Consider the following 27,968-nt stretch of genomic DNA (forward strand, 5'->3'; position numbering starts at 1 on the left):
ACTATTTTTTTTCTCTTCAGTAGGTTATTGATAAAATACAGTAAGTCTTAAGGTTTAATAAAAATTTATTGATTTTTGAAAATCAACAGGCGACTCCTCCCTTCATTGTCCTGCGACTCCTCGGGGGGTCCCGACCCCCACTTTGAGAACCTCTGCCTTAAAGCACAATTTATTCATGGCTTAATATCTCAGACTGATCTTCTATGAATTTGACTGTTGATTGCAGACTTTGAGGAGATCTCGGTGTGTCGGACTGCTCAGATTTGTACCAAGATACCAGAGTCTTTCTCCAGAGAAAAGCAGAAGTCTAGGCTCCCCGTGCAAATAACGGAGCAGCTGTCTAGGAGAAGACGAGCAGATTTTAAGGAGATCTCATTAGTGATTGTTCCGTCCTGTGGGGAGTGACCGAGATGTGAGGAAGTCTTCAATGAGACAGACAGTGTGTGTGTTTCTGAAAACTGGCCCGCTCGCCCACTCACAGCTGTCTGTGCGTCTCGTATACTCGGCTACAGATATTGTTTCTTCTGACTCCTGCCATGAAGCAGCAGAGGAGGAGGAGGAAGAGGAGGAGGACATGGCAACCCAAGCCTTGATGAGTCACGCTGATGCTGCACATGAGCAGGAACAGACAGCCAGCATTCATTCACAGCAAACCCCTGCTTCATTTAGGAAACACCACAGAGGAAATTACAAGTCTGCTTTTACACACACTCAATTGAAGAATCGAAGGTTTGCATGCTCAAGTTGTGGAATCCACCATGAAGTCAATACAAATTAGTGAACTTCCATTCAATATTTGGCCCTAATCTTAAAATACATTTTCAATATGCAAGTTATGCCCTGGTGGCACAGTGGTTAGCACTGTGGCCTTATAGCAAGAAGGTTGCTGGTTCGAGTCCCAGCTGGGCCAGTTGGCATATCACATGCGCTATAGGGGAACTGATTAACTAAATTGGCTGAGTGTGTGGGAATGAGTGTGTATGGGTGTTTCCCAGTACTGGGTTGTGGCTGGAAAGGCTTCCACTGCGTAGAACATATGCCAAAATAGATGGCGGTTCATTCCGCTGTGGTGAATGTTTCAAAATATTTACCACGCTATTTGTTTATTTAAATATGCTTCAAAAATATGAGTATAATCTGAGTATTTTTTAAAATTACAACACATTGCGATTGTATTAGTAGAATAGTTATATATTATGTATATTAGTATAATTTATTTACATATTGACAATGTTAAAACAGGAAAGGTTATTAAACATAAATATGTTTATACTGTTATATTATAGCAACATTATTTGCTGTCAGCCAAAACAGTAGAACATTCATTCGTTCATTCATGTTCCCTCAGCTTAGTCTCTGATTTATCAGAGGTCACCACATTGAAATGAACCGCCAACTATTCCAGCATATGTTTTACACAGTGGACATGTACTCTCACACACTCATTCACTCCAGACAATTTTGTTTACCTGTTTTCCCAATAGCGCTTGTGTTTGGACTTTGGGGGAAACCAAAGCATCCGGAGGAAACCCACACCAACACGGGGAGAACATGCAAACTCTACACAGAAACGCCAACTGACCCAGCTGAGACTTGAACCAGTGACCTTGAGCTCTTTTAACATAAATACAAATATAAATAAATAAACAATTGCCTACATCTATGACTGCACATCACTTTTTTTTTCGGCCGGTTCTCAAATGAGTACCCGGGGAGGTTGTTTAAGGTACATATACATCATTAAATATGAGAGACTTGCTGAGGAGTTGATTAAAACAATATAATGTTAATAATATGTGTGTAAAATGTGTCAAAATATAGCTTTGTAATGAATGTTTTTAATGCTTTGCTTTATTTAGTTTCTACATGTATAAATAACACAGACAAAAGTCTTGTCGTCTATCCCAGTTGTGAAAGCAACACATAATAACTTGACTTCTAGTCGATCGTTTGTTAAAGTGTCAGAAGGTGGATTTCTCTGCTGAATCATCTGCTGATTTGCATCCCAATCATTACAAATACTGCAGAAGACCTACTGGAACCAGCATGGAGCCAAGATTCTCATAGAAATCAGTCAAGTTTGGTGAAGGAAACATCATGGTTTGGGGTTCCATTACAAACCACAGGAGAGGGACAATTCTCCAGCAGGATAGCGCTCCTGCTCAACTTCTGATACCAAATAATCAACTAGAAGTTATTATTGGTAAAACAGGCGATAGGACTTGTCAGGTAGTGTACGCTGTGTTTTTAATAATGTATTTTTTTGTTATCATGTTAAACTATTCATTTGACAGGAAGTTGCTTTAGATAAAAGTTGCTTGTTTAACATGTGAGCTGTTCAAGCTACCTGCATATTTTATAGGAACATCTATGTAAATCTGCCCTGAATCTGTGGCCGGTGGGAATTATAGCGTATTATTATTATATGAATGCAGCATCTACATCATTGAAATCACCACTTTATTCAGCTCTGGGGTCTGTTGAATACGACCGCACTTTTAACATGATTTTCCTCCTCTATATTTCCCCTGGGAAGCCTGAGCTTGATATAGATATGTGTTGGTTTATATCTTTAAGTCTTTCTGCTCATTAATCAAATAGTGCTTTAAATTTTACAGCATACAAGCAAAATGAGATTTTTTTTTGTATAAAATGTTAGTGACTGCAGAAACTCCAGTCCGCACAGGCTGTGTGCACTTTAATTAATATTTTAGGTGTTGCTGTTTTTTTTTTTCATTTAAAGTTAAACAATACTGCCCCTACAAAAGCTTGTTTTAATATATATATATATATATATATATATATATATATATATATATATATATATATATATATATATATATATATATATATAAACGAACCTATAATTTATGTTTCTCTATTTTTGTTTAGTGTTCTCAAAACTGAGTGTCTATATCTCAACATGCTGACTTCTACGTCTCACAATTCTGACTTTTCTCAACATTCTGGGATTAGACTCCACAAATCTTTTACATAAGTTTTAGTCACATTTTGTTTTACCTTCTCAGCCATGGAATAGAAATTAAAAATGCAAATAAAGTATTAATAAATTAATCTTTAAAAAAAATGGTTTAATAAATACATAATTGTGACTTAAGTGAATTTTTTTTAGCAATCAAGAGTTTCTTACAAATGTCTCTTTTCAAAATAGAAACCTAATTCTGACTGTATATCTTTATATTTAAGTCTCTCTTTTTTACAGGAAAGCTACAATTACCTTTTTATTTACGTCAACATGTTTAATGTGATGAAAATACTATTCAACCCTACAGTACATTTCTATATTTATATTATATTTATTTATTCTATATATTTCTATACTTTTATTTAATAAGCTAATAAATAAATAAATATTTTCTCAATTATATTTTGCTGTTGTTTTTAAGTCTTGCAATTTTGCCATGAATAGGCAAACTATAAAATAAAAATAAATAAAATTAAAATTGTTACATAAAAACATAATTGTGATCCAAGTGAAATTTTGTTTTCACAACCCGAGTTTCTCACAATTGTCTTTTTTTATATGAGAAAATATATAATTCTGAATGTTTACCTATAGAATTAAATCTCTTTTTTACATGAAAGCTACTGTACCTTTTATGTATGTATTTATTTTAATAAGTGATGAAAATACTACTCAATGCTACAGTTCTATATTTATACATTTATTTATTCTGTACATTTAGATACTTTTATTTTAAAAACTAATAAATAAACAGGATTTCTTAATTATGTTTTGTTGTTGTTTTTGAGCCATGATAGTCAAAACAAATTATAAATAAAACAAGAAAGAGATAAAAATGGTTGTTTTGTGACTCATGTTAAACATACATTGCATCTTTGCAATTAAGAGTTTCTTACAATTGTCTCTTTTTCATAATAGAAACAAAATTCTGACTTTATATCTATCTATCTATCTATCTATCTATCTATCTATCTATCTATCTATCTATCTATATATATATATATATATATATATATATATATATATATATATATATATATATATATATATATATATATTAATATATATATTAATATATATATTAATTATATTATATTATATATATATATATATATATATATATATATATATATATATATATATATATATATATATATATATATATATATATTTATTTATTTATTTATTTATATGGCAGCTATAATTACCTTTTTAATTACGTATTATTTTATGATGTGATGAAAATACTATTCAATTTACAGCAACACAGTGGCTCAGTGGTTAGCACTGTCACCTCACAGCAAGAAGGTTGCTGGTTTAAGTCCCGTCTGTACCACTTGGCATTTCAGTGTGGAGTTTGCATGCCCTGGTTTCCCCCTAAAGTCCAAACACATGCACTATAGGGGAATTAATTAAACTAAATTGCCTGTACTGTCTGAGTGTGTGTCTGTGCGCGTGTGTGTGTTTGTGTGTGTGTGTGTGTGTGTGTGTGTGTGAGAATGATTGTCTGTGGGTGTTTCTCAGTACTAAGTTGCAGCTTAAAGGGCATCTTCTGCGTAAAACATATGCTGGAATAGTTGGCGGTTCATTCCACTGTGGCAACCTCTGAAATGGAGACTAAGCAGAAGGAAAATGAATGATTTCTATAGACACAGAAAAGTTTAGGAACTGTACTGTAGCACCATCAAAAAGCATCCAGAAAACCGTACAGCAATGCTTAGCAACACCCTGCCAACAATCTAGCATTGTGGCAGCAAGCTTGCAAATCTGCTTTATTATGTAAAGGCGCCGCATATGCTATTTTTACAGTATATTTCTCATTCCTTTGAACTGTTTTGATCCTGCAGCGTGGCCATTTCCCCCAGCGCGGAAGTAAATAAAGGTTACTCTAGTCTGTTTACATATTGAGAGCACGCATGCATCCGTATGCGTACGTGTTCGTACAAGCATGACCATTACTCAAGTTTTTTTTCCCCCGTCCCCAGCGAGCAGGTCGTGCACGTATCTCAGCGGAGATGCACTTCAGACGTACACTCTCTGCACAGCATGCCACATAAATCTTTTAATACTCCCAGCACTGAGATTCCTCTCCGCAACTCACAGAAATCTCTTAATTATGGCACTTAACATAGCACACGATAGCAGCAGCACCGCGCCGCAGAGCGCATAATTCACTGCGCCGAGAGCCCAGACCTCAAAAACACTGAGACGGAATCAAGACTGAATGTTTTTGCATCGGCGATGCTGTGTAAGGAATCACAAAGAAGGCCTCTCGAGAAAGAAAGCCCTCAAGCAAACAGTTTTCTGTATCACAAAAGGACAAAATGCAGCGATTGACCATTTCAGCAGCTTGTGTTAACGTTCAACCTGCATGAGCATTTAAAACACAACTTCAAGCTCAGTTTCTGAACTCTGCATCAATAACAGCTCTTATATATCGATTCCACTCGAGATGTTAAAACTCACACTGAAAACAGGAGAGCTCAAATTCTGGACGAGGTGGAATATCTGTGCATGAAGTGTTTTGTGTGCTTTTAAAATATAATACATCAGAAAAAGGCTGCTGATTTCTATCAGGGTTACTCTAGTCAAATTTAAGACATTTAAGATCTTTTTAAAACCATTATAAATTAAATTTCAGACTTGTAAAGGACTAAACGCTAAAGGTTTTTTTTTTAAGGGGCCAGTTGTCAAATTAAAAATCAAATTAGTTAATCCTTAGCAGAGCCGGGCGATAAAATTGATATCGATATTTATTGACCGAACACCATTGTCAATATCGATAAAAAAATAAAAGATTCTATAAAGTTTCGGAGCGCAAAGCCCATTGTAAATTAGGGGTGTCAAAATTAATTGTGGCATAGGCACCAAAGGCAAATGCTAAGGGTGCTGTATATGCAGGGGGGCGCCAGAAATGAGTGCGGTTCAGTTGGTTTTGTTTTCAAAATTCCTGACACACATTCAGTTATAGACGGCAATAACTCAAAAACCTCTTACCCTAAAAATATCTAAAGTGTGTTTCCTACAGAAAGACAAAGCTGGTTATGTTTCACAGCTGTCTTTTTATTTTTTTTCGCTCGATATTACGAGCACTGCTCCGTTTAAGCCCTCGCAATATTTGTTTAGCCGGGAGAGCTCGCGCTGAGAGGAGCTCTCAGCAAGGGACCGTCGGAAAAGTGCTTTTTTTTTTCTCGTTTTTTTTCCGTTTTTCTGCTCCGCTCAGCGCGAGCTCTCCCTGTTGCGAGGGCTTAAGTGTGTGCGTGCGTGCGTGCGTGCGTGTGTATTTGTTTCTTTGGTGCTGTCTATGTTTGTGTATGTGTTTGAATGAGAGACAGTGTAGTACTGTGTGTTTATACAGACAGCTTGTTATAGCCTCCCCCCAAAATATAACACTGTATTGGAGAGCGTCGTCAATGCACCATGATGCACCGAGATATCGAATTGAACCGAAGGCATGATAATCGTAACCGAACCGAACCGTGAGACCAGTATAGGTTCACACCTCTATTGTAAATGGTCATGTAATCCTTTTGAACACGCTTGTCACTTCAGGTCAGAATAACAACACATGCGAAAAAGAATGCGGTATAGCTGGGAGGAGATTTTAAATAAAAAGGATGTCAGGATGTCGCCAGAGTGGCTTTTTGGTTCCTTTTCTTGTGCATTCCAGCCACTTCCCATCTGAATGAGTTTTCAGCATAGGGGTAATGCAGTCACTTCACTATCTGTAATGCTGCAGTGTGTATTTGAATAATGATGGCTGGTTCCTTTACTTGAAAGCTCAGATTTGATTATCGTAATGTGTGTTGCTGACAGAGATGGTGGTTTACTACATCATTATTAATCACACCTTAAATCTGCTTTGATTGTTCAGCGTTCACACTTTACCATTGCACTCACTTTTAAATTTGATAAAATGTTAGAGTCTCTTTTACACTTATATTTATTTTATCGTGAAGAGATCAGATACTTTCTTTAAATATTTTTGTTTTTGACTGTTAAAACTATTTGTTTTAGTAATGTCGGTAAATTTAAATAAAGTGGTTAAATAACAAAATTCTTAATAATATTCTTAAATGCATTGTTAAAAATATTCAATTGATATCGAATGATATGAAACATGATATTGTGATCATTTTTGCAAAAATCGCCCAGCCCTTTTTAAGGCCCAACATTTTGTTTTGGAAATGTAAGTCATTTTAAGACCCTGCGGACACCCTGTACTATACCAAAGACTATGGAATACACAATATGTGTCACTCCTATATTTTTAAATGGGGAAATGTGTAACTGTCAATATGGCGATTAAAGTCCCGCCTTCTAGTACAGGAGTCAATCAGCGATCTCTATAGAATGACAATTCTCTGGGTGAGGATCGGACCAGACATGAGTTTCTGCAGATGTTGTGTGATGCAAACATTTAGAAATGAAACTAAATAGACAGTTGTTTAATTGTATTAGTTATTCGTAATATGAAATGTTTTCATAAGCTTGATTTTCCCTATTCAAATAGAATGCCTGAGCATACTGCCCGAGAGGTGTTTCAAAGAAGGCCGCCTCAAAGGGACTTTGACTATACTCACTATTTATTTGCTCATACACAAACAGGTTGTTTTTTGTGATTTATGAAAATTTTGTGTATTTTATACTGACAAAATGCTTATTTTATGGTCCTAGTCCTCAACCCAACCCTCAATTGAGTGGCAAATGTTGAATGTAAAGAAACCCTGTTATGTGTTATATTAAATGGCTTTAAATTACAAGGACACAAGACCTGTCCACAAAAACCACCTCAACATTGTAAACCTCATGTTCATGTCATTATATAAATGCTTATCCTCATGAATCACATAAGCAAGCACACACACACACACACACACACACACACACACACACATATATATGGTTCACAAGGACTTTCCACAGAATTTCTATATTCAGTATTTATTTATACACACAGGTTATTTTTTGTGATTTATAAGGACCCTTTGGAGGTTTATATTGTGAAAAAACACTTATTATATGGCCCTACCCAAAACCCAACCATCCCAGAGAAACATAAGGCAAATTTATAATGTCAAAAGAACATGTTAAATATGATTAGGCATTCTGAATGACGAGGACATGCATTGTGTCCTCGTAATTCAAAGCGATTAATCCAACTTAATATAGTAGGTTAAACCTCATGAATCTCATAATTCAAATGTGTGTCCTCGTAAATCACACGTACAAACACTGAAAAGCAGACAAGAACTTTTGTAAGCTTGACACATTCAACAAGGACAAGCAACTTTTTTCTCAGCCTTTAGCAGTAACACACATCAGAAATGGGTTTATTTGTTATATTTCTTAACTATTTTATAAGTAATGGACAGCAAACTGCTATATACTTCTGGTAATTCTGAAGAAGGAAACTCAATTTCCTCCTTCAGGTTTCATTGGCGGTGTCTGTAACATAAGTCTGCATGAAATCCAAATCTGAGATATTTATTTTGCTAGCACATATTGTTAGTCTTGAAGATGGACAATAAATCCAGGCAAGATAATCCACTGGGAAAAAACAAAGTTTATTTTGGTCATCTTTAATCAAAATATTCTGCCCTGGAATAGCAGTCTTTCCCTGATTGGTTGAAATATGATTAGCCACGGCCACTCAAACTGTTAGTTCACAGCTAGAGAAAGATGATAGGAGAAGCTGATAAATAAACCCCGCCCCCTACTAAATATTCATATCCAAATGGAAATACATCATCATATTGAAATAAAAGTCTGCAGCAACTTCTAATTTCGACTGATGATTAAATGTGAAAATAGTCACAAATCTCCAACTAAAATAATGTTTTCAACCAAAGGGGAGCTTTGAAAACTAGTCACAAGATTCTCAATTGATTAAAGTGTCATTTTAAAAGAATCCAACTTCAATAAAAATCAAATGTAAAATGACATTGTATTAATAAATACTGTTCATACTCAATCCTAAACGTGCCCAGATACCCATATCATCAATAATCTACTCCTCATGTCTTCATGGAGCAATGATGGGCAGAACAATCTTCTCAGAAAGGTTGAAGAAACGACAGATGTAAAAGCAGAAAATGCGCATAAACGTTATCTACTGAGCCACTGGCTGTCTAGGCAGCTGACATCTGTTTTGGACGCAGCCAATGTGTGTAATGGAATTAATTGACTACTTAAATCAGGCTAGTATTTAACATGGATATGATCACTGAGACAGCTGGTCAACCATTAAAACCCATAAGGCCAATCCAAGCAATTCACACCGCTCCACAACGCATTTCTTAATTGGTCGGCACAATTGTGACACCACGGTAAGCAGACCTCTAAATTAGGGTGGGAAATGAATACTTGCCACCGGCCAAATCTGGGTATTTTTCACAGTGGTGGGTAATCCTGCTTTATCTACCATTCACTGTGATGGACACAATCATGCCTTTGAAAATGAACAAGCAGAATGGGTATTGTAATATTGGAACATATTGTACGATTAAGTTATTAATCCAATGTTGGATCAAATATGGACGAATCTAATGTTGGGTTCATTTTAATTACACGTTTTAACCCAAGAGCTTCATATTTTATGTTCACATTTGGCACAGCATTAAATTAATATTTTTACATTAAAATGCTGGGTTTGTGTTAATCATAATCCTTTATTAAAATGAAAGATGAAAATCTGAATCTGACCACATTGAGTAGTGGTTTAATTTCAAAAACACAAGATAAATAAGGAATAAATAAAATGAATACATGAATAGTTAAATAAAGAAATAGATAAAGAAATAGATAAATGAATAAATGAATAAATGAATAAATGAATGAATAAATAAATAAATAAATAAATAAATAAACTGCCAGCACTTTAAAAATGTAAGGCTTTAATGGAAACTTTTAAAATGTCAAATATTGACAGAGCCAATCGCTGGGTTAAAAAATGCAATTAAAAAAATAAAATAAACCTAATGTTCAGTTTGGCCATTTTTCTTAGTGTACACTGTAAGAATGTTGACTTGTATTAAACCAATGTTGGTTCAAATATGAATAAACCCAATGGTTTAAATTTAACTAAAACAACAACCCAATGTTGGGTTTGTGCATAATTGACCCAACATTTGATTAGAAAAAGCCAACATTTGTAGAGTGTAGGCTGCATACATGCAGGGCTGCAATAACCTAATGTTGGGTCATATATAGACAAACCCAACTGTTTAAATTTAAGTGAAAAAAAACAACAACCCAATGTTGTGTTTGTCCATATTTGACCCAACATTAGATTATAAGAACCCAAAATTTTTAGAGTGTAAAATAAAGATGCTAAGTTGTGTTTGCCCAATGTTGGGTCAAATATGCAGAAACCTGACTGTTTAAATTTAATTTAAAAAAACAACAACCCAATGTTGGGTTTGTTGATATTTGACCCAATATTGGATAAGGACAACAAAACATTTTTAGAGTGTGAACTGTAAAAATGCTAGATTGTAATAACCCAATGCTGGGTCAAATTTAACTGAAATAAAACAACCCAATGTTGGGTTTGTCCCTATTTTACCCAATATTGGATTAGGACATTGTTGTCAAACTCAATTCCTGGAGGGCCGCAGCTCTGCACAGTTTAGTTCCAACCCTAATTAAACACACCTGATCAAACTAATTGAGTCATTCAGGCTTGTTTGAAACCTACAGGTAAAGCTGCGGTCACACTGGGCTTTTCCTCCCATAGACTTCCATTCATATGCACACGAATGCGTCAGACCGGAAATGCAAGGTCATGCCTCAAGTTTTGCAGGTTGCTGCAGTGCAAAGTTTAAGCTTGGTGAACTCTGACCTGTGAAATCGAATCACTTGACTGCATGAGACCAATCGAGGATCAAAATATGACCTCTCTGGACAGAAATTTAAAACATGGAGCAATCACTCGCTTTTTTTAAATGTCTAATAAGCTTGTTTAATCCCACCCCTTTTGGCAGCGCCGCACGACAGAATATCGCGAGCTCAAACTCTAGTGTGACCGCAGCTTTAGTGTGTTGGAGCAGGGTTTGGAACTAAACTGTTTAGGACTGCGGCCATCCAAGAATTGAGTTTGACATCCCTGGATTAGGACAACCAACATTTTTAGAGTGGATACTGTAAAACACTGGGTTTTGTATTTACCCAATGTTGGATCAAACATGGACAAACCCTTTTTCAATTTAATTGAAAATAGAGCCAATGTTGGGCTTGTCCATATTTGAGCCAACATTGTATTAGAAGAACCCAACATTTGTAGAGTGTAAACTAAAATGCTGGGGTTTTTTTTTACCCAATGTTGGGTCAAATATGCACAAACCTGACAGTTTAAATATATATATATATATATATATATATATATATATATATATATATATATATATATATATATATATATATATATATATATATATATATAAAAAATAGCCCAATGTTGGGTTTGTCCATGTTTGACCCAACATTACAGGCATGTCCAAACTAAGTTCTGGAGGGCCGTTGTCCTGCAGAGTTTAGTTCCAACCCCAATCAGACACAGCTGGGCTAGCTAATCAAGCTCTTAGGCTTTTTAGAAACATCCTTGCAGGTGTGTTGAGGCAAGTTGGATCTAAAATCTCTAGCACACCAGCCCTCCAGGACCGACTTTGGACACCCCTGGGAGGTAAGGACAACCCATCATATTTCTGAGTGTACAATACACCACTATAACTACAACATAATTCATTTATGCAGCAATCCTAATGCAAATGTAAATAAAATCCCAAATATAGGCTATTTTCCCCAAGTATTTCCCCATGTTAGGAGGTGTGTGGTGGAGAACAGAGGGGTGTTTATGCACGCGCAGGGTTACAGGACACACATTAGAGCTCTACCTCCACCTGTCGTCCTGCCAAAGCACTGAATTCACGAACACGAGCTTTATGATCAATGAGAAGTCTAGAAGTAAACCAATTACTTTTATAAAAGTGGCCGTCGCGATGAAGTCCGGTCATTATAACGCGAGCGTTTAATCGCGTCGCGCAGCTCAAACTCACTGTCAATCCGACAAAAACAAGCGTCCACACACACCAACTAACACACAGCTTTTGAGATAAATCAGCTGTGTTGTAAATACACGCGATGAAGTGTCACCTCTAAAGGATTTAATACGCGTTCTTCGCACTTTACGACCGATATAAAACATTACAGCACGCGTTCTTATGAATACATCCATCAAGTTGCACGCAGACAGAACAAACAGAACAAATAACTATACATCAATCAAAGAAATATATGAAGGAAACGATAATAATAGGAAGAGTGGGACTTAATTCAACGCGGTGAGAAAAGTCGAAGACACAATAGCAACACAAAGGCATTGATTAGGCTTCCTCTGTGCATTTCAAAGCATTTACAATTACCGACATCAATTTCAGAACATCTTATATAGTCGAGAAATGATCTCCTCAAAACTGCAGAAACCAGACTCACACACCATGTGTCAATCAATCATAGATGATCGCAAAGCCCCATAATGCGAATGGTTAAGCACTATACGCATTGATTGCCATCGGGTTGAAATATCAGCACATCTGTCCTCTTATTCCCTGTCCATCAACACAAGACCCAAAAGCACCCGATTCCTCCCTCATCTCGACCGAGGACACGCAGAGATGGAGATGCTCAACTTGCTCCCGCTGTTTGACCGCCCACCGGAATGTTTGAATGTGGATTTCTGTACCTTGACAGCCGCAGAGCAGCAATCCGAGCAGACAGGTGTGTTTGAGGATCATTTTCAGCAGGTGCAAGTGACGGACAGCCGCTTGTGTCGCGAGTTGAAACCTCAGTGAGCAGAATCAAAGTATCGCATCCAGCAGCTCTCTCTCTCTCTCTCTCTCTCTCTCTCTCTCTCTCTCTCTCTCTGTGTGTGTGTGGCTCTGAAATGCGAGTCTCGTTTCAACCTATCAAGAACAGGTCACACATCACTGTTGAAAACACTCATTTTGCACAAATATATTCTTTTTTATTTTTTATTTTTAGACATTAAGATCTGTATTTATATACTTTTGATCATAATTTGCCTCAATATTTTTGGTTCTTGCTTAATAATATAATATACAAACAAAATATTTTCCCAGTGACGGGTTGCGGCTGGAAGGGCATCCGCTGCGTAAAAACTTGCTGGATAAGTTGGCGGTTCATTCCGCTGTGGCGACCCCAAATTAATAAAGGGACTAAGCCGACAAGAAAATGAATGAATGAATGACAAACAAAATATGGTGCACAAAAAAAAAATAACAATTCAAAAATAAAACTAGGGGAAAGCGGGACAAAGTAACATGGGATGAAAGTAACAAAGCGATTTACTGAAAGCCCTGACAACATTTGCTTTCCAGGTTACTACAGCACATTCAGCATGCAGCCCTTGATGGAGCTGCCAAATATCAGCTGATTTCAGGACTGTGTCCTGCAGTTCGCTCCACAGCTCAGCTTTTAAGTGCAGAAATTATTGTAGCGGCTCTTTTTTTTTTCTTATTACAAGTTGCGTTTCTCTTTTCATACATCACAGTAAGGATCTACAGGTTATTTAGTGCAATACTGTTGGCTCATTCTGAAATTGTACCCCTATATACATTTCTGGAGATTGCAAATTATGTAGTCAGAGAATGCATTTCGTCTTTAAAAAAAAAGCTACGGGTTGGTATGACAGTGTTTCTTTTCACGCTACCAGCTGACCACTCTGTTAAAATAGTTGGGTTAAAAATAATCCAACATACAACCCAACTATAGGTTATTATAGCACCTTCCCAACTATGGGATATTACAACCCAATACATTGGGCTATATAGATTTAATCCAATGCATTTGGGTTATTTTGATTGCTAATTTTTTTCCATTCTGGTATTACCATTGCTACTGGTACTGCTATTCATATCAAAATTATGCCTGTCTAAATAAATACACAGTTTAAAAAAAATATTGAATATGCTTTATTTCCATCACATTTTAGTTCCAGAAACTTTTGTCAAAATAAATTAAGAATCACAAACAATGAAGAAACAGAACAAAGTAGACAGTTTTAAACTGTGCAAGCAGAAAGTCCTGTGTTGATGGAGCAGAATATGGAGCTCTGTGTGCTGTATAGAGGCTGCCCAGCAGCAGCAGCAGGCTTCACTCCACTGTCCACACTGTACAATACATTTTAACCACATCCAAACGCTTTTAAAAGATGGTCCTGAATGGTGAAACGGATAAAATAAAATAAAAATAAAAAAAAACACGACATGGAGAGGTAATTTAATAAAAAATAAATAACAATATTATTGTGTTTTAGCTTAAATAAATTTTATAACACAAAAAACAACATTACTCACACATATTAATACAGCTGTTATGTGTCAGTTAAATCAGTTGACTGTTGAAATTAAAATATTTAACTCAACTGGTTGAGCTATTAAATAAATAACCAAATAAAGGTTTAAAATAACCCAACAACACACCGAATATTTAACCCAACTGGTTGAGTTATTAATAAATACACTAATAAAGGCTAAAAAAATAACCCAACAAAGCACCAAATATGTTTAACTGCACCATTGGGTTAAATATTTGGTGATTACCCCCATGTGGACGGCTTTCCCGCTGTTACCAGTTTGTCTGGTTAGCTCACCATGTACGTCTGCGGACTTGAGATGTTAAGAGGAGTTGACAGCGATGACGAGGTTAGAGTCCGGTGAAGAACGATTCTAGAAAGCGAGTAAGACAAAAACAGATACCAAAAAAAAAAAAAAAAATGAACACCGTGTGAAAACGTGCAAAAAATCAGGCAAGACTTTTAAAACTGTGGGTGGGCACTGGTCATTTGGTGCTTTTGAAAACATTATCGGTTGGGTTTAGTGAAGGAGAAGAGTAGGTCAGTCGATCGGTCAGTCAGTCAGTCAGTTGACAGCGGCCTCAGTGGATTTGCGTAAAATGCGCACACTGCGGCTTCAGGAGGATTTGCGAAAACAAAAACTGCACAAAAATCAGAGCTCCTCGGACGTATTTGTCACCCTCCAGAAATGTATATAGCCATAAGTTTTTTTAGAATGAGCCTGTGTTGGCAATAACACATCGTGATGTTCGCGGTCTGAGATATTCTGTTTAAAAGTAAATCAGGTTTAAATTGCAGGAGTTTCTTAGGAGACTAAACATTTCTATTCATGTCCCACTAATAATAGCCATACCTTATATTTCACTGCCACATTTAACTTTATTCATTTATTCAGCAATAAATAAATAAAAATAAAATAAAAGAGACACTAATGTGATTCCAACTCATCTGATTCCAGTGTTGAATAATTAATTTCTTCTATGAGTGGGAGAAAATAATGTGTTTATAACCGAAACCATTCCTCTCCGCTAAAGTTCTGAAGTCTAATTTACTGCATAATTTACACCTTTATGCGTCAACCTAAACTGCACAAACAGGTGGGCTTTTTTTGTGCGGTTTACTAGTTCTGTCATGCTGTGATTTCCCAACCCACCTATTTCAGTTATTTCTGTCAGATACAACAGACAATTTAAATCACACACAGCAGCTACAGCGGCCCTAAAAACAGCCGTCAATTTGTGTGTAAAACTTTAACCACAATCTGCTGAACCATGCTTTTACGTAGTTTTAATTCTGTTCATGAATGAGTTTACGATGCATGTCGTAACATTCATAGTAAGTGCTTAGAGACAGTGATTTTTGCCTTTGCTTTAGTAACACTTTTATTATTTTAAATAATACATCCATAAAGAGGAGTCTGTACTGCAAATCACTGGCTTCAGATCAGGTTTACTGTGTATTGATATGGATACAGATTCAGCTGAAAATATTGAATGCCCCACTGTTGAGATGTATTCAAGCAAGGCTCATTATTGATACATACCCCAGTATACATTTCTGGAGAGGGTAAAATACATCCCAGGAGGTACATTTGTTTGTAGTTTTTACAGCCGCTGTGTACGCTTCTCACACCCTTAAATTTCTCTTGCGAGTGCCTTTCACGCCTGCTGCTCTCACTTATATCCACCAGAGGCCACTGTCGACTGACTGACTAAAACACAACCCCTTCCCTAAACCCACCCGACAGTGTTTTCAAAAGCACCGATTGCCCCAATCACTGCCTTCCCTAAACCCAACCGACAGTGTTTTCAAAAGCACCGATTGCCCCAATCACCGCCTTCCCTAAACCCACCTGACAGTGTTTTCAAAAGCACCGATTGCCCCAATCAATGCCTTCCCTAAACCCAACCGACAGTGTTTTCAAAAGCACAGATTGACCCAATCACCGCCTTCCCTAAACCCAACCGACAGTGTTTTCAAAAGCACCGATTGCCCCAAACACCGCCTTCCCTAAACCCAACCGACAGTGTTTTCAAAAGCAACGATTGCCCCAATCACCGCCTTCCCTAAACCCAACCGACAGTGTTTTCAAAATCAATTCAGGAAAAGAAAAGCCCTTGCAGAGGCCTGATTTACCACATTTTCAGGTCTAATACCACATGTTCACCCTGTTAGAATAGGCTGTTGTCTAGAACCGTTCTTCACTGGACTCTCCTTTTGACACAGCTAATTCTTTTCTGCCTCCCAAGTCCACTGGTGTATGCGGCGAGCCACTGGACTAACTAGTTACAGCAGAAAAGCAGTACACAGAAAAGAAAGAGAAGCTGTCGGTGGCATCATACCGCCCCATACCGTTCGTTTTAAAGATGAAATGCAGTCATACGTAGCTCTGGTAATTCACACTCTCCAGAAATGTATACGGGGGTACGTTTTCACAATGAGCCTGTGTTGGATTTATTGTCAGAAAGTGTAGTTCAGGCCCGCCAGCAGACATGTTTGTCTTTAATATATCAGCTTGTGTGATGTTATTTGTTTCTCACAGCACTTTACAATGAGACACTAAAGGCAGAGCTCTACCGGCGCTGGTCAATTCCGAGAGACTGATTCCATAACATGCCTACTTGCAGACTAGAAAGGAAATATCCAGAGCACAATGACCTGTTTATTTTAATATACCTCCTCTCTTTGTGCCTATATATTGTTATGGATGGATGGATGGATGGATGGATGGATGGATGGATGGATGGATGGGTGGATGGGTGGATGGGTGGATGGGTGGGTGGATGGGTGGATAGATGGATAGATAGATAGATGGGTGGATGGATGGATGGATGGATGGATGGATGGATGGATGGATGGGTGGGTGGATGGGTGGATAGATGGATAGATAGATAGATGGATGGATAGATGGATGGGTGGATGGATGGATGGGTGGATGGATGGATGGATGGATGGATGGATGGGTGGGTGGGTGGGTGGATGGGTGGATAGATGGATAGATAGATAGATGGATGGATAGATGGATGGGTGGATGGATGGATGGGTGGATGGATGGGTGGGTGGATGGATGGGTGGATGGATGGGTGGATAGATGGATAGATGGATGGGTGGATGGATAAGCAACTTGCTGCAGAGCTTTGAGTTATCTCAACTTTTAGCCCAAGTACTGCATTTGATTAGATTTTTTTATCCACAGCAATTAGCCTTTATACAGTGTAGATTTTCATTCAAATCAATTTTAGTAAAAGAAGAGAAGAGTTAGAGTAAAGAATCGTCTATATAAATACACATTACATCCTACTTAAGTAGAGCTTGAACTTTACACGTTTATTCAGATGTATTTTATGATTACAGTCAATCAAACTTTATAGTTTTGCTCACATCTATTTTTTCTAATTTACAAAGACACTAAACGTAATGTTTTATTCCTCAGTTTACCCTTTCATTCACATCTATTTCACACTAAAAATGTTTGCTGCTTGTTTAAACTACTTCGTTAAAATGAGCTTAAATCAAAATAATTCTTAAATTAATGTGACAATGTAATTGTTTCATGTTTAACCACTTAAAATTAGCAAAAACAATTAATTTAACTTAATCGATTTATGATGGGACAATTTGAAGAAATAGTAGGGAACCCAGCATTTTTATGCACTGTAAAAAATTTTTTGGCTGCCTTACATTTTTTAAGCTGAATCAAATTAACCTTAAATTATGTTAGACTGCCTTAAAACAGCTTGCAGAACTTAGACTGTAAAATTAAGTTAGAACATGATTAACTTTAAGTTTAATTGGTTGCAATGACCTAAAAACATATGCTGTCATTACTAATTGATCATATATTTTTTACAGTGTAGTATGATCACATCCACCAAAATGTACTATTTTATTTGCATCTATTTTATGAATACACAAACCAAACTTTAAAGTTGTTTACCTCTATTCCAACTGAACTAAATTTGTCATGATGTGTGTGTGTGTGTGTGTGTGTGTGTGTGTGTGTGTGTACACGTGTTTTTGTGACATATCAGGACACATATTTGTATAATGACATGGGTATGACACAGGTATTACAAAAACGAGCTGAAATATGAGGACATTGGTGACGTCTTGATTTTTTAAAAATGCTTATAAATCCCACAGGATGAGTTTAATCAGTGAAGCTGCACACAATCTCCTGTGATGGTTGGGTTTAGGGGTAAGGTGGGGTGAGGGCAATACAATATACAGTTTTAAATGAATGGAAACCTATGTAAAGTCCCCACTTTTCACAAAAACAAGTGTGTGTGTGTGTGTGTGTGTGTGTGTGTGTGTGTGTGTGTGTGTGTGTGTGTGTGTGTGTGTGTGTGTGTGTGTGTGTGTGTGTAAGTTGCGGCTGGAGGAGCATCTGCTGCGTAAAACATATGCCAGAATATTTGGCGGTTCATTCCACTGTGGCGACCACTGATAAATCAGAGACCAAGCCAAAAGGAAAATGAATGAATATTCTGATTGCATACACCAAAGTTCACAGTTTTGCTTCTATTCAAATGATGAAGGTCTGCTCATATATCATTTCCCTCATTTATAAATCACATTATCCATTAAACATTGCATTTCTTTCTTTCTGCCTTCCACCAATATTGTATGATTTATGGCATGATAAACACAAATATCCAAATCCCCCTCAGTAAAACACATTTAACTTTAACACAGAAACAAACTCAAAGAGTTTTGGATTTGGCATTATCCTATATTCATATTCCTGTTCTGAAACATTATGCAAATTAGTAGAATTAGCAAGATAATTAAGTAATGCGTTGTTTGTATATCTAAACGACACTTCAGAAAAGCTTGTGATACAAAAAGTGCATTAATGCATTGTGGTCCATATTTTATTAGAAATGTGAAAACTCTCAAGTAATACTGTAATGCCTGGGTTCACTTTGAAGAAGGTACGGGAGCTCAGAATTATCAAAACGCGTATATTTATTTACAAGACTTACGGAGATGAACATAGGAAGGACATGGAGTGAAGACAGAAGGTCACATGAGGAAAACAAACACACGAGGAAGACAGGTTGTGACAAATACAAGTTAAATAATCTAAATAATAACAATACAAGCTGCCTAATCTCATTTTAACCAATTGAAATTGTAAAATAATGCCTGTATTTTGCTTAGCAGTGTGAATTAATGCATTTACAATATTTAAAACAACATGCACATACTTGATATGTACACAAAAACATCATTTCCTGGATACAAAAAGACCAGTTGCAGAATAGCCTCCCGTTTTCCTCATTAATCCACTCACACGACACGGTTTCTTCATTTGGCATGTTGCGGATATGAGCATAATTTGTTTGGTAAGGTGAAAGATGTCAAAATAATTAAGCAGAGTTCAGCCCTGCGTGTGGCGAATGCAGGATGAAACTAAATATCACTGTTAGGAGGAATAAATCAAATATCAGAAAAACTCAGCAGGTCACATTCAAAATAGGAGTTGCAAAGCTTCTCCTCCCCGACACAGCAGCTGGAATTAGTATCATTGCATAATAATAACATGTGTTTATGCATATGATTATGTTTGTGGACGTTACCCTGTGCTCTAGCAGCAATGCTTTTATACAATTCAATAACAGTATATATTGTAGCAGCACGGAAATGACTGTAATACCAGTAAAACAAGCATGCAGCCGCTACTATATTATTCTGCTGCATAGTGTTTCAAGTGTGTGAACAGGCAATTCTTGAGAAATACATACATTTATGAACTCCTTTGCACTTTCCCTTGCTATTAACAATCTATTCAACATTTGCAAACCACAAGGTCATGAATGTATTGATAAAAATACAGTATTGACTTTCACCACTGTTAATTTCTTTATATTGCATCTGAATAAGCTGTAATGGAGAGCAGAATTACACTTTCCAACATGATTGTATTCATATAATCCAGTGGTAGGGAACCTAGGGAACCACATGTGGCTCTTTGACCAAAAATACGTGGCTCTCCAGCTGTCTTTCTTCAATATTTTTACAGCTTAAACAATTAGAACCATTACTAAAAATGTCCTATCAAAAATACACCTACAATCCCCTTTTTAATTGTAACTTTATACAGCACAATGAATCAGAGCTTGTGGCAATGTAGATAAATTTTAATTGCGACACCAATAAAAAGCAAACAACTTCCGTTTCTATGGCAACTTAAATTCAAACAAAATTCATGAGTGGTGATTGCGAAAATAAAAATACTATAAATAGTTCTTTCTTCATTCATGGATATGCTCAACATGTGATGCTTCGTGTTTGTTTATTTTTGAGTTGTGCATGGACACAAATTAAGGTTTAACCTGTATTATTTATAAACAATATAGTATTAGTAGCAATACTATAATAATTTTTAGTAAGTTATAGTACTACAGTAGCAAATGCATTTTTAAAAAGGCATTTTGGGATATGAATACACATCTAAATGGCTCTTCAAAAAATGCTTTTGGAAAAAAAAAATCAGAAATGGCTCTTTGCAAAAAAAAGGATCCCGACCCCTAATATAATCTATATAAAGTATGATTCAAAAGTGTTTTAATCATCATCAGTGCTAAATGTGGAATATCACACAAGAAATAGTGGGTTATTGTAACTGTTGAGTCAAATATGGACAAACCCAACAGTTGACTTAAAGGTGTCATTGATGGCAGCTAGCTGTCTGCAACTCTCACATGGTCGCCCACTGAAGCTAAGCAGGGCTGTGCTCGGTCAGTAGCTGGATGGGAGACCACATGGGGAAAGCTATTTTGCTGCTGGAAGTGGTGTTAGTGATGCCAGCAGTGGGGGAGTATATTGATGGGGACTCTATGCTGCTCAGTGAGTGCTGTCTTTTGAATGATTATAATATACAAATATAAAATAATTATAATGATTATTATTATTAATAATCTACTATTGGTGAACCCTAAACATTATTGAGGGAAGAATAAATCACATGCCTCAATGCCTTCAGGAGTTTCCAACCAAAAGAAGGTGACAGCACATGCACAGTGAGTCTTTTGGATGAGACGTTAAACCGAGGTCTTGACTCTGTGGTCAAAAGAGTAGGGGGTTAACCAACTGACCTCTGTCTATCTATTATAATTGACTTCATCCCTCTGTCTCCACTCTATCAATCAGCTGGTGTGCGGTCTGGCTCATGGATGCTGTACACTGGTGGTGGATATCACCTTTGTCCATACTTGACCCAACGCTGAGTTAAATGTTTTTAGAGTGCAGAAATCATGTATCTAACAATTGCATTTAAATCACTAACTTCATTACTTAAATAATTAGGCTAAACATTCTGTGAAGTTTTTGTAATCATGCATTTAACCTGATACTCTGGACACAATGTATATAGTTATTTTAATAATAATAATAATAATAATAAATATATATATAGATATATATATATATATATATATATATATATATATATATATATATATATATATATATATATAGATATATATATATATATTATTATTATTATTATTTTCATTTTATATACATTTCTTTCTTTCACATAAAACTACAGATTATAACCTAAATTGAGCTGCATGGATACAACAAGGTCAGACTGCTGCCAAATCCTGAGTAGTTCATCACTCGCAGACAAAAGTCCATGTATCATCATGATGCTGCAGATTTTCTTCCAAACAAACAAAAGAAATATGAGTGAGCGATTCCTTCAAATAAATCTAAAATGTCACTCAGAACTAAAGCACATTCAGAAAAGGACTGACTGAACAGTATAAATATTGTTTACAAATATGTTTCAGCCAATTACTAAAATTATACATTGTAACGCATTTCAAAAGCTAATTAATAATTTAACAATAAAACAATGCAATTTAAACAAGCATTTAAAAGTCTCAAATAAACCAGACAGTAAAATTTATTTGGCCAAAGTGTTTTGTTTACTTAAAATTCATGCATGAATGTTTGAAGTGACAAGTTATAAATGTAGGTAAAGTGGAAGGGAAAAAAGAAATGTCTGAATGCCACACTAATTTAATGTGTAACCAGTATGAATGTGTTAATAACAAATATATTCACTAGTTTTAAGTTGCTACGATTTTTTTTTTAGATGTTGTTAACAGACATTAACAAAGCTATACTAACAGTTAACATTAACAAATGGCCTTGAATAAAAATGTTGCTAATTATGTTTAATTAATTTAATTGTTTAAACTAAATATTTACATTAATATGAGCATGCTGCTAACATGTTTCTAGCTTGGTTAATGTTGCTACAATCTTAAATACGTTTATCCACTTAATTGTTTATGATTAACCTAATCCCTTTGTGTCGGGACATCATGAATGAACAGTGTGGCATTAAAGTGTTGAAATACCATCATGTGAAATGCACCTGTATGATCAACTCGAGCTTCCACACAGATTAAAAATCTTTTTATTTTGGATCAAGAGCAGGAACGGTTTGGAGTGCGAGCGGGTGAAGGATCTCCCAAAGGTGTGGGCTAAGATAAGCATTGTGCATTTGTGCGTGTTAATCCATTCAAGCTCCAAAAAACATCCTTTTATTTATTTCTATTGTTGCGAAACAGGAGTTAGGCAGGACAGCTGGAGGTGACAGACACTAAGAACCTTACAGAACGATAAAAAAAAAAAACACGCAATCCATAAGCTCTGGATCAAAAACCAAGTACGGTAAACATGTCTGAAAGCGCAGTGTTCTCTGAGGCTGACGGAGAACTGTGTAAATGATTTGAATGAATACACAGCTTCAAGTGTGCCCGTGCGCTTGTTCGTAAATGAAATGTGGGAATATTCTCCTTCAGAGCAGGACTATTGGCACATGAATCTTAAAGTACAGCAGATGCTGCTCTATCAATTACAGGCAGCTGTCCAATCAAATCTGAGTCTGTCTCCATCTGCTCACAATGAATTGGAGAAGAAACTCGATTGTTACTGAAAATCTCCATGCAAATGTCTGAGGAAAGCCGGGATGAATTAATATGCAAATCCTTCATTTGACAAAATATATACGTATATAGAAGGAAAATTGCATGTATATTGTATTCTTTTCAGAGCTATGCATCATTACAAGCACATCTTCTGAGCTACATTACTAGAAATTTTGGAAAAATAGTGTGGAATTATAGTACATCATCAATATTGTGAAATATTAATACAGTTTAAATAAGTTTATGTGAATATACAGCAAACTGCAATTTATTCACATGATTTAAAGCATCATTATTCCACTATTCTTTATTATATTATTTATTTTTTGAGTAATTTAGTTTTTATTTCCAATATTAATATTTAAAAATTTTCACAATCAGATGGAAAAGTACTTTTAACAGCTATTACCCCGTACAGTGGGTGACACTCTAAAAGGAGCATTACCGCCATGAGTCGTACCGCCGCCGCACTAGAGTAAAGCCGCCTTTCCACTGCACACGACATTTGGACACGACTGTCGGAAAACGCCCCCTTGTGGCAGCCGCAGTATTTTCATTGTTGTCGTGCACCACGGGGGAGAAGTTTCTCACGGTGTCTGAAATAAAGGAGGGCAAAAGCAAGAGCGTTTATTCTCTGTGTGTTTACATGTTTAATGGATGAATGAATACTAGAAACTCAGACCGCTAAAATATTGGAGGGAATGTGGAGAAGACATTAAAAATGTATATTTTTATTACTTGTTTATTTACATTTACGAACAGAAAAGTTTTTTTTTTTTAATATAGACTTTATAATTTAAAAAAATAACCAAATAAATTCCTATTTCTCATCTCGCGCGCATGGATCTGCTTGCACAACACTGGAATACATCATATCCGGTCGGCAGGTCGCATACGGTCTAGTCGCAGGAGTTCAAATATTTCAACGGATCCGCAACTCAATTCGGATCTGAATTTTCCGCATACGGAGACGATCGGAACTCCACGCAGCTCCCGGACTGCTCTCCATTGAGAATGAATGACTTCCGGTATGTCGCTTGTCGTGTGCAGTGGAAAGGAGCTTTAAGAAAGTGTTTTTAGGTATAACCGCAGTTTGCAACTGCTGACAGGGGACACAAAGGGACGGGAGGCGAACAGACAGAAATAGATACAATACAATAGCTGTAAATACTCTGCTACTTGTGAATGAAGATAAAATAATGAAACAAAGCATTATAATTTCTTCAGTAATCATCAAAAATCTTGTTAACAATCTTTATTATCCTTCTAAACTTGTTAATTGAAATAAAATTTTTAAAGTACAATTAAAGAAATAAAAAGAACTAAAATGAAACAAACATACATACAAATAAGTATGCGTAAATAAACAAGTAAATAAATAAAGCAGTGTTTTAGGCTAAATATTGAGAGGTGTACAGTGCTTGGTATTTTTCAGTGATAGGACTAAGTCAGTCAATAATAACGCTTTTTCATTTACATTTGCGTTGTTGATTATATTCTACTATCTCATTTTAGGTCTCTTAATAATTAAATAGGCCTAAATAATTATTTATTTAATGACATTACCAGTTAAATACAGAGAAACAGTCCGGCGCATGGTCATTGAGGTTTAATGCTACTTCATCAAAAGCATAAAAATAAATTGACCCACCTCAAGAAGATCACTAAAATTATAGTAAAAATGATTTTGCTGCAGGATGTAAATTAAGTCCTGCAAGTATATTTTGTGATAATATAGTTTCAGTTCAGGTTTTAAAAACGACAATGTTCTCCTTCAAATCATAAAATATATTTTTTACTATTTAAACTATTAACAGCTCAGCATCTTTTGCGTTTTAATTTCAATTTCAGTCACTTTGCATATGCGTGTGAAATTTAATGCGCGCATAACACTATAAAAAAAGAAAGAGCAGTCAAAAGTTATAGCTAATTTATTAAATTAAGCTAAAGTTGAAGTCAGAATAGCCCCCTGATTCATTTGCCACCCTGTTTATTTTTTTCCCGAATTTCTGTTTAACAGAAAGAAGATTTTTTTCAACACATTTCTAGACATAATAGTTTTAATAACTAATTTCTAGTTATGTAAAACTGTAAAAAAAAAAAAAATGTAATACTGCTTTTATTCTAGCAGAAATAAAACAAATAATACTTTCTCCAAAAGAAAAAATATTATCTGACATACTGTGAAAATTTCCCTTGCTCTGTTAAACATCACTTGGGAAATATTTAAAAAAAAGAAAAAAAATAAATCAAAGAAGAAGAAAAAAAAATCAAAGGGGGGCTAATATTTCTGACTTTATATTATATTTCTGACTTTATACTATATTTCTGACTTTATACTATATTTCTGACTTTATACTATATTTCTGACTTTATATTTTAACTGTATATTAAAATACATCCAAAGTTCTGTATATCTGAATCCCGACTGCATTATATGCAGGAGACACAGGATAACTAGTTTAGACCAAGCAAGTGAATAAATTACATTAAATTTGACTTTCATAGTATCAGATGAGGTTTACTTGTCTAAGAGTTGCATGAATAGAGCGCATATATAGATTTTCCACACTGTCAAAATGTCCAGCATGTTTGATCCAGGCTGATAACAGTTCTAGGTACAGTATTTCCAATAGAGAATGCAACCAGTGTTTAACAGGGAGATCATGAGGGGTTTTGTTAATCCATTCTTTAACATAATTCTGATTCAGTGATTTGATGATCAAAACCCAAGTTCTGATTATCAATATTATAAATGCAGTAGTTGTGCTGCTATATATGTTTGTTTGGAAACAATGATGCATTTCATATTTCAAGATCAGCTAAAATCAAGTGCAACAGTCAAAGCAAAATCTGCATGAAATTATCCAATAATAAACAATAAAACTTTTAAAACAGACCTATAGTAAGTCCAGTGGTTATTAATAGCTTGTATATATTTTTGCTGAATAATTTTTTGAAAACTAAAATGGTAAAAACACTTGAAAACAAAAGAAAAATCACTGATGCACTCTTATGAATCTTTCACAACCCTATACCAATAATAGTAAAACAACCTTAAAGGGATAGTTCACTTAAATATCTAATTCTGTCGTCCTTTATTGGATTCAAACCTTTATGAGTTTCTTATATCAAACACACAAAAAATATATATTTTTAAAGAATGCTGAAAATCGGTCACCATTGACTTTGATAGTATTTGTTTTTCCTATGCAAGTCAATGGTTACCGGTTTCTAACATTCTTCAAAATGCCTTCATTTGTGTTCAACAAAGGAACTCGGAATTTGGAAGCAGTTGAGGGAAACTAAATGATGAGTCCATTTTCCTTTTTGTGTGAACTATCCCTTTAAAACAAGTTACCCACAGATAAAGTTGATACTTGAGTGCATTAGTTTGCAGCTCGGAGCAGAAAGACGGTCCTCAGGAGTGACACCAGAGCAGAAGTCTGTGTTTGAGGGCCGCAGGATGGGTGAGAGCAGCAGGAAGACGCGCGATCAGTGTAATGCTCGGAGGGGAAAGTGAAGCAGATCTAGTTCCCCGTGTCATCGCGACCCGTTAGACAGCCATTACCCGCAGCACTGGAATCACGGGAGTCCCGCTTGCAGACTGTGATGAGGCACCTGAAGCTAACAGCACCTCATCACAGATCCATAAAGCCACAGCGGGTCTGCATTAGCTCTGCGGCTCCGGCTGTCATTTGGACACGGTTTTCAGATACATCTCTAACAGGAGTGTTTTAAGGCTAACTTTGAGTGAATGACCACCCAGTTCACTCGCCGGAGAACTTCATATTCATGTCAATTTAGATTTCAACTCGAAACATAACACTTGTTGGTCCTTAATTTTTAGGTCATTTTAAAAGTTTAATGCACACAGGTTGCATATTGGAAACAATGCTATCGTTTCTGTTTATGAAAGATGAAGACAATTTTCGATAGGGCTGCACGATTAATCGAAAAAAAGATCACAATCTAAATTCGACCCTACACAAAATCTTAATTCAGCTTTTCTACGATTCAGCCGATTATATTTTCAAGGTCAGGAGAGAAACGTAAAGGCGGACACATACTGTATTTATAAAGTATAATTCACCCAAATATATCAGTTATGTCTTTATGCGTGATGCCGCGAATGCATCATTACATGATGACTGCAAGCTGTTTGTTTACTACCGAGAGGACGTACGCATGGACACCAATGATGCCTTTAGTAAACTGGGGTCCATTCTTTGTACGTGGATTACTCAGTTAGCTGGATTTGGATATTGACATGATCCAGGATCATTTCGTTCTTCAAAGCTGATCTGAGAGTTGTTGTCATAGCAACAGTTCTGCTAGGTCAAACCTGATCGGGAGCAGGTTCAATTCATATAAACAGGATTAGATCGGCTCAGTTCAAGCAAAGATAATACAGATAGTATGATCCCAATTCTGATATTTTCTTACAGTAGTAGTTATATACACTTGGGAAAATGGTACATATTATTAAACTATTAAACTTATTAAAGTTATAGTCATTAATAAAATAAATAAAGTTATACATATTAATAAAACGTATGCAATCTGCACCCTCGAAATGAAAGTACAAAGACTGCCACCTGGTGGTGTAAAGAGAAAACTTATTGATATGAACTTTTTAGATCGCTTTAGTATAAATTGT

General features: G+C 35.9%; 1 protein-coding gene across 16 annotated transcripts in view; it reads right to left on the reverse strand.

Moving 5' to 3' along the window:
* Positions 1-27,968, reverse strand: part of zgc:152904 — a 404,441-nt gene that overhangs the window by 328,539 nt on the left and 47,934 nt on the right. For 4 of the 16 annotated variants that reach the window (XM_073949161.1, XM_073949154.1, XM_073949160.1 and 1 more), the window contains exon 3: positions 12,729-12,948. In XM_073949161.1, the coding sequence (XP_073805262.1) occupies positions 12,729-12,780 (52 nt within the window). In that variant the 5' untranslated portion in view covers positions 12,781-12,948. 16 annotated transcript variants of the gene reach the window in all.

Source organism: Danio rerio, chromosome 1 (genome assembly GCF_049306965.1).
Source record: "Danio rerio strain Tuebingen ecotype United States chromosome 1, GRCz12tu, whole genome shotgun sequence".
Classification (NCBI taxonomy): Eukaryota; Metazoa; Chordata; class Actinopteri; order Cypriniformes; family Danionidae; genus Danio; species Danio rerio.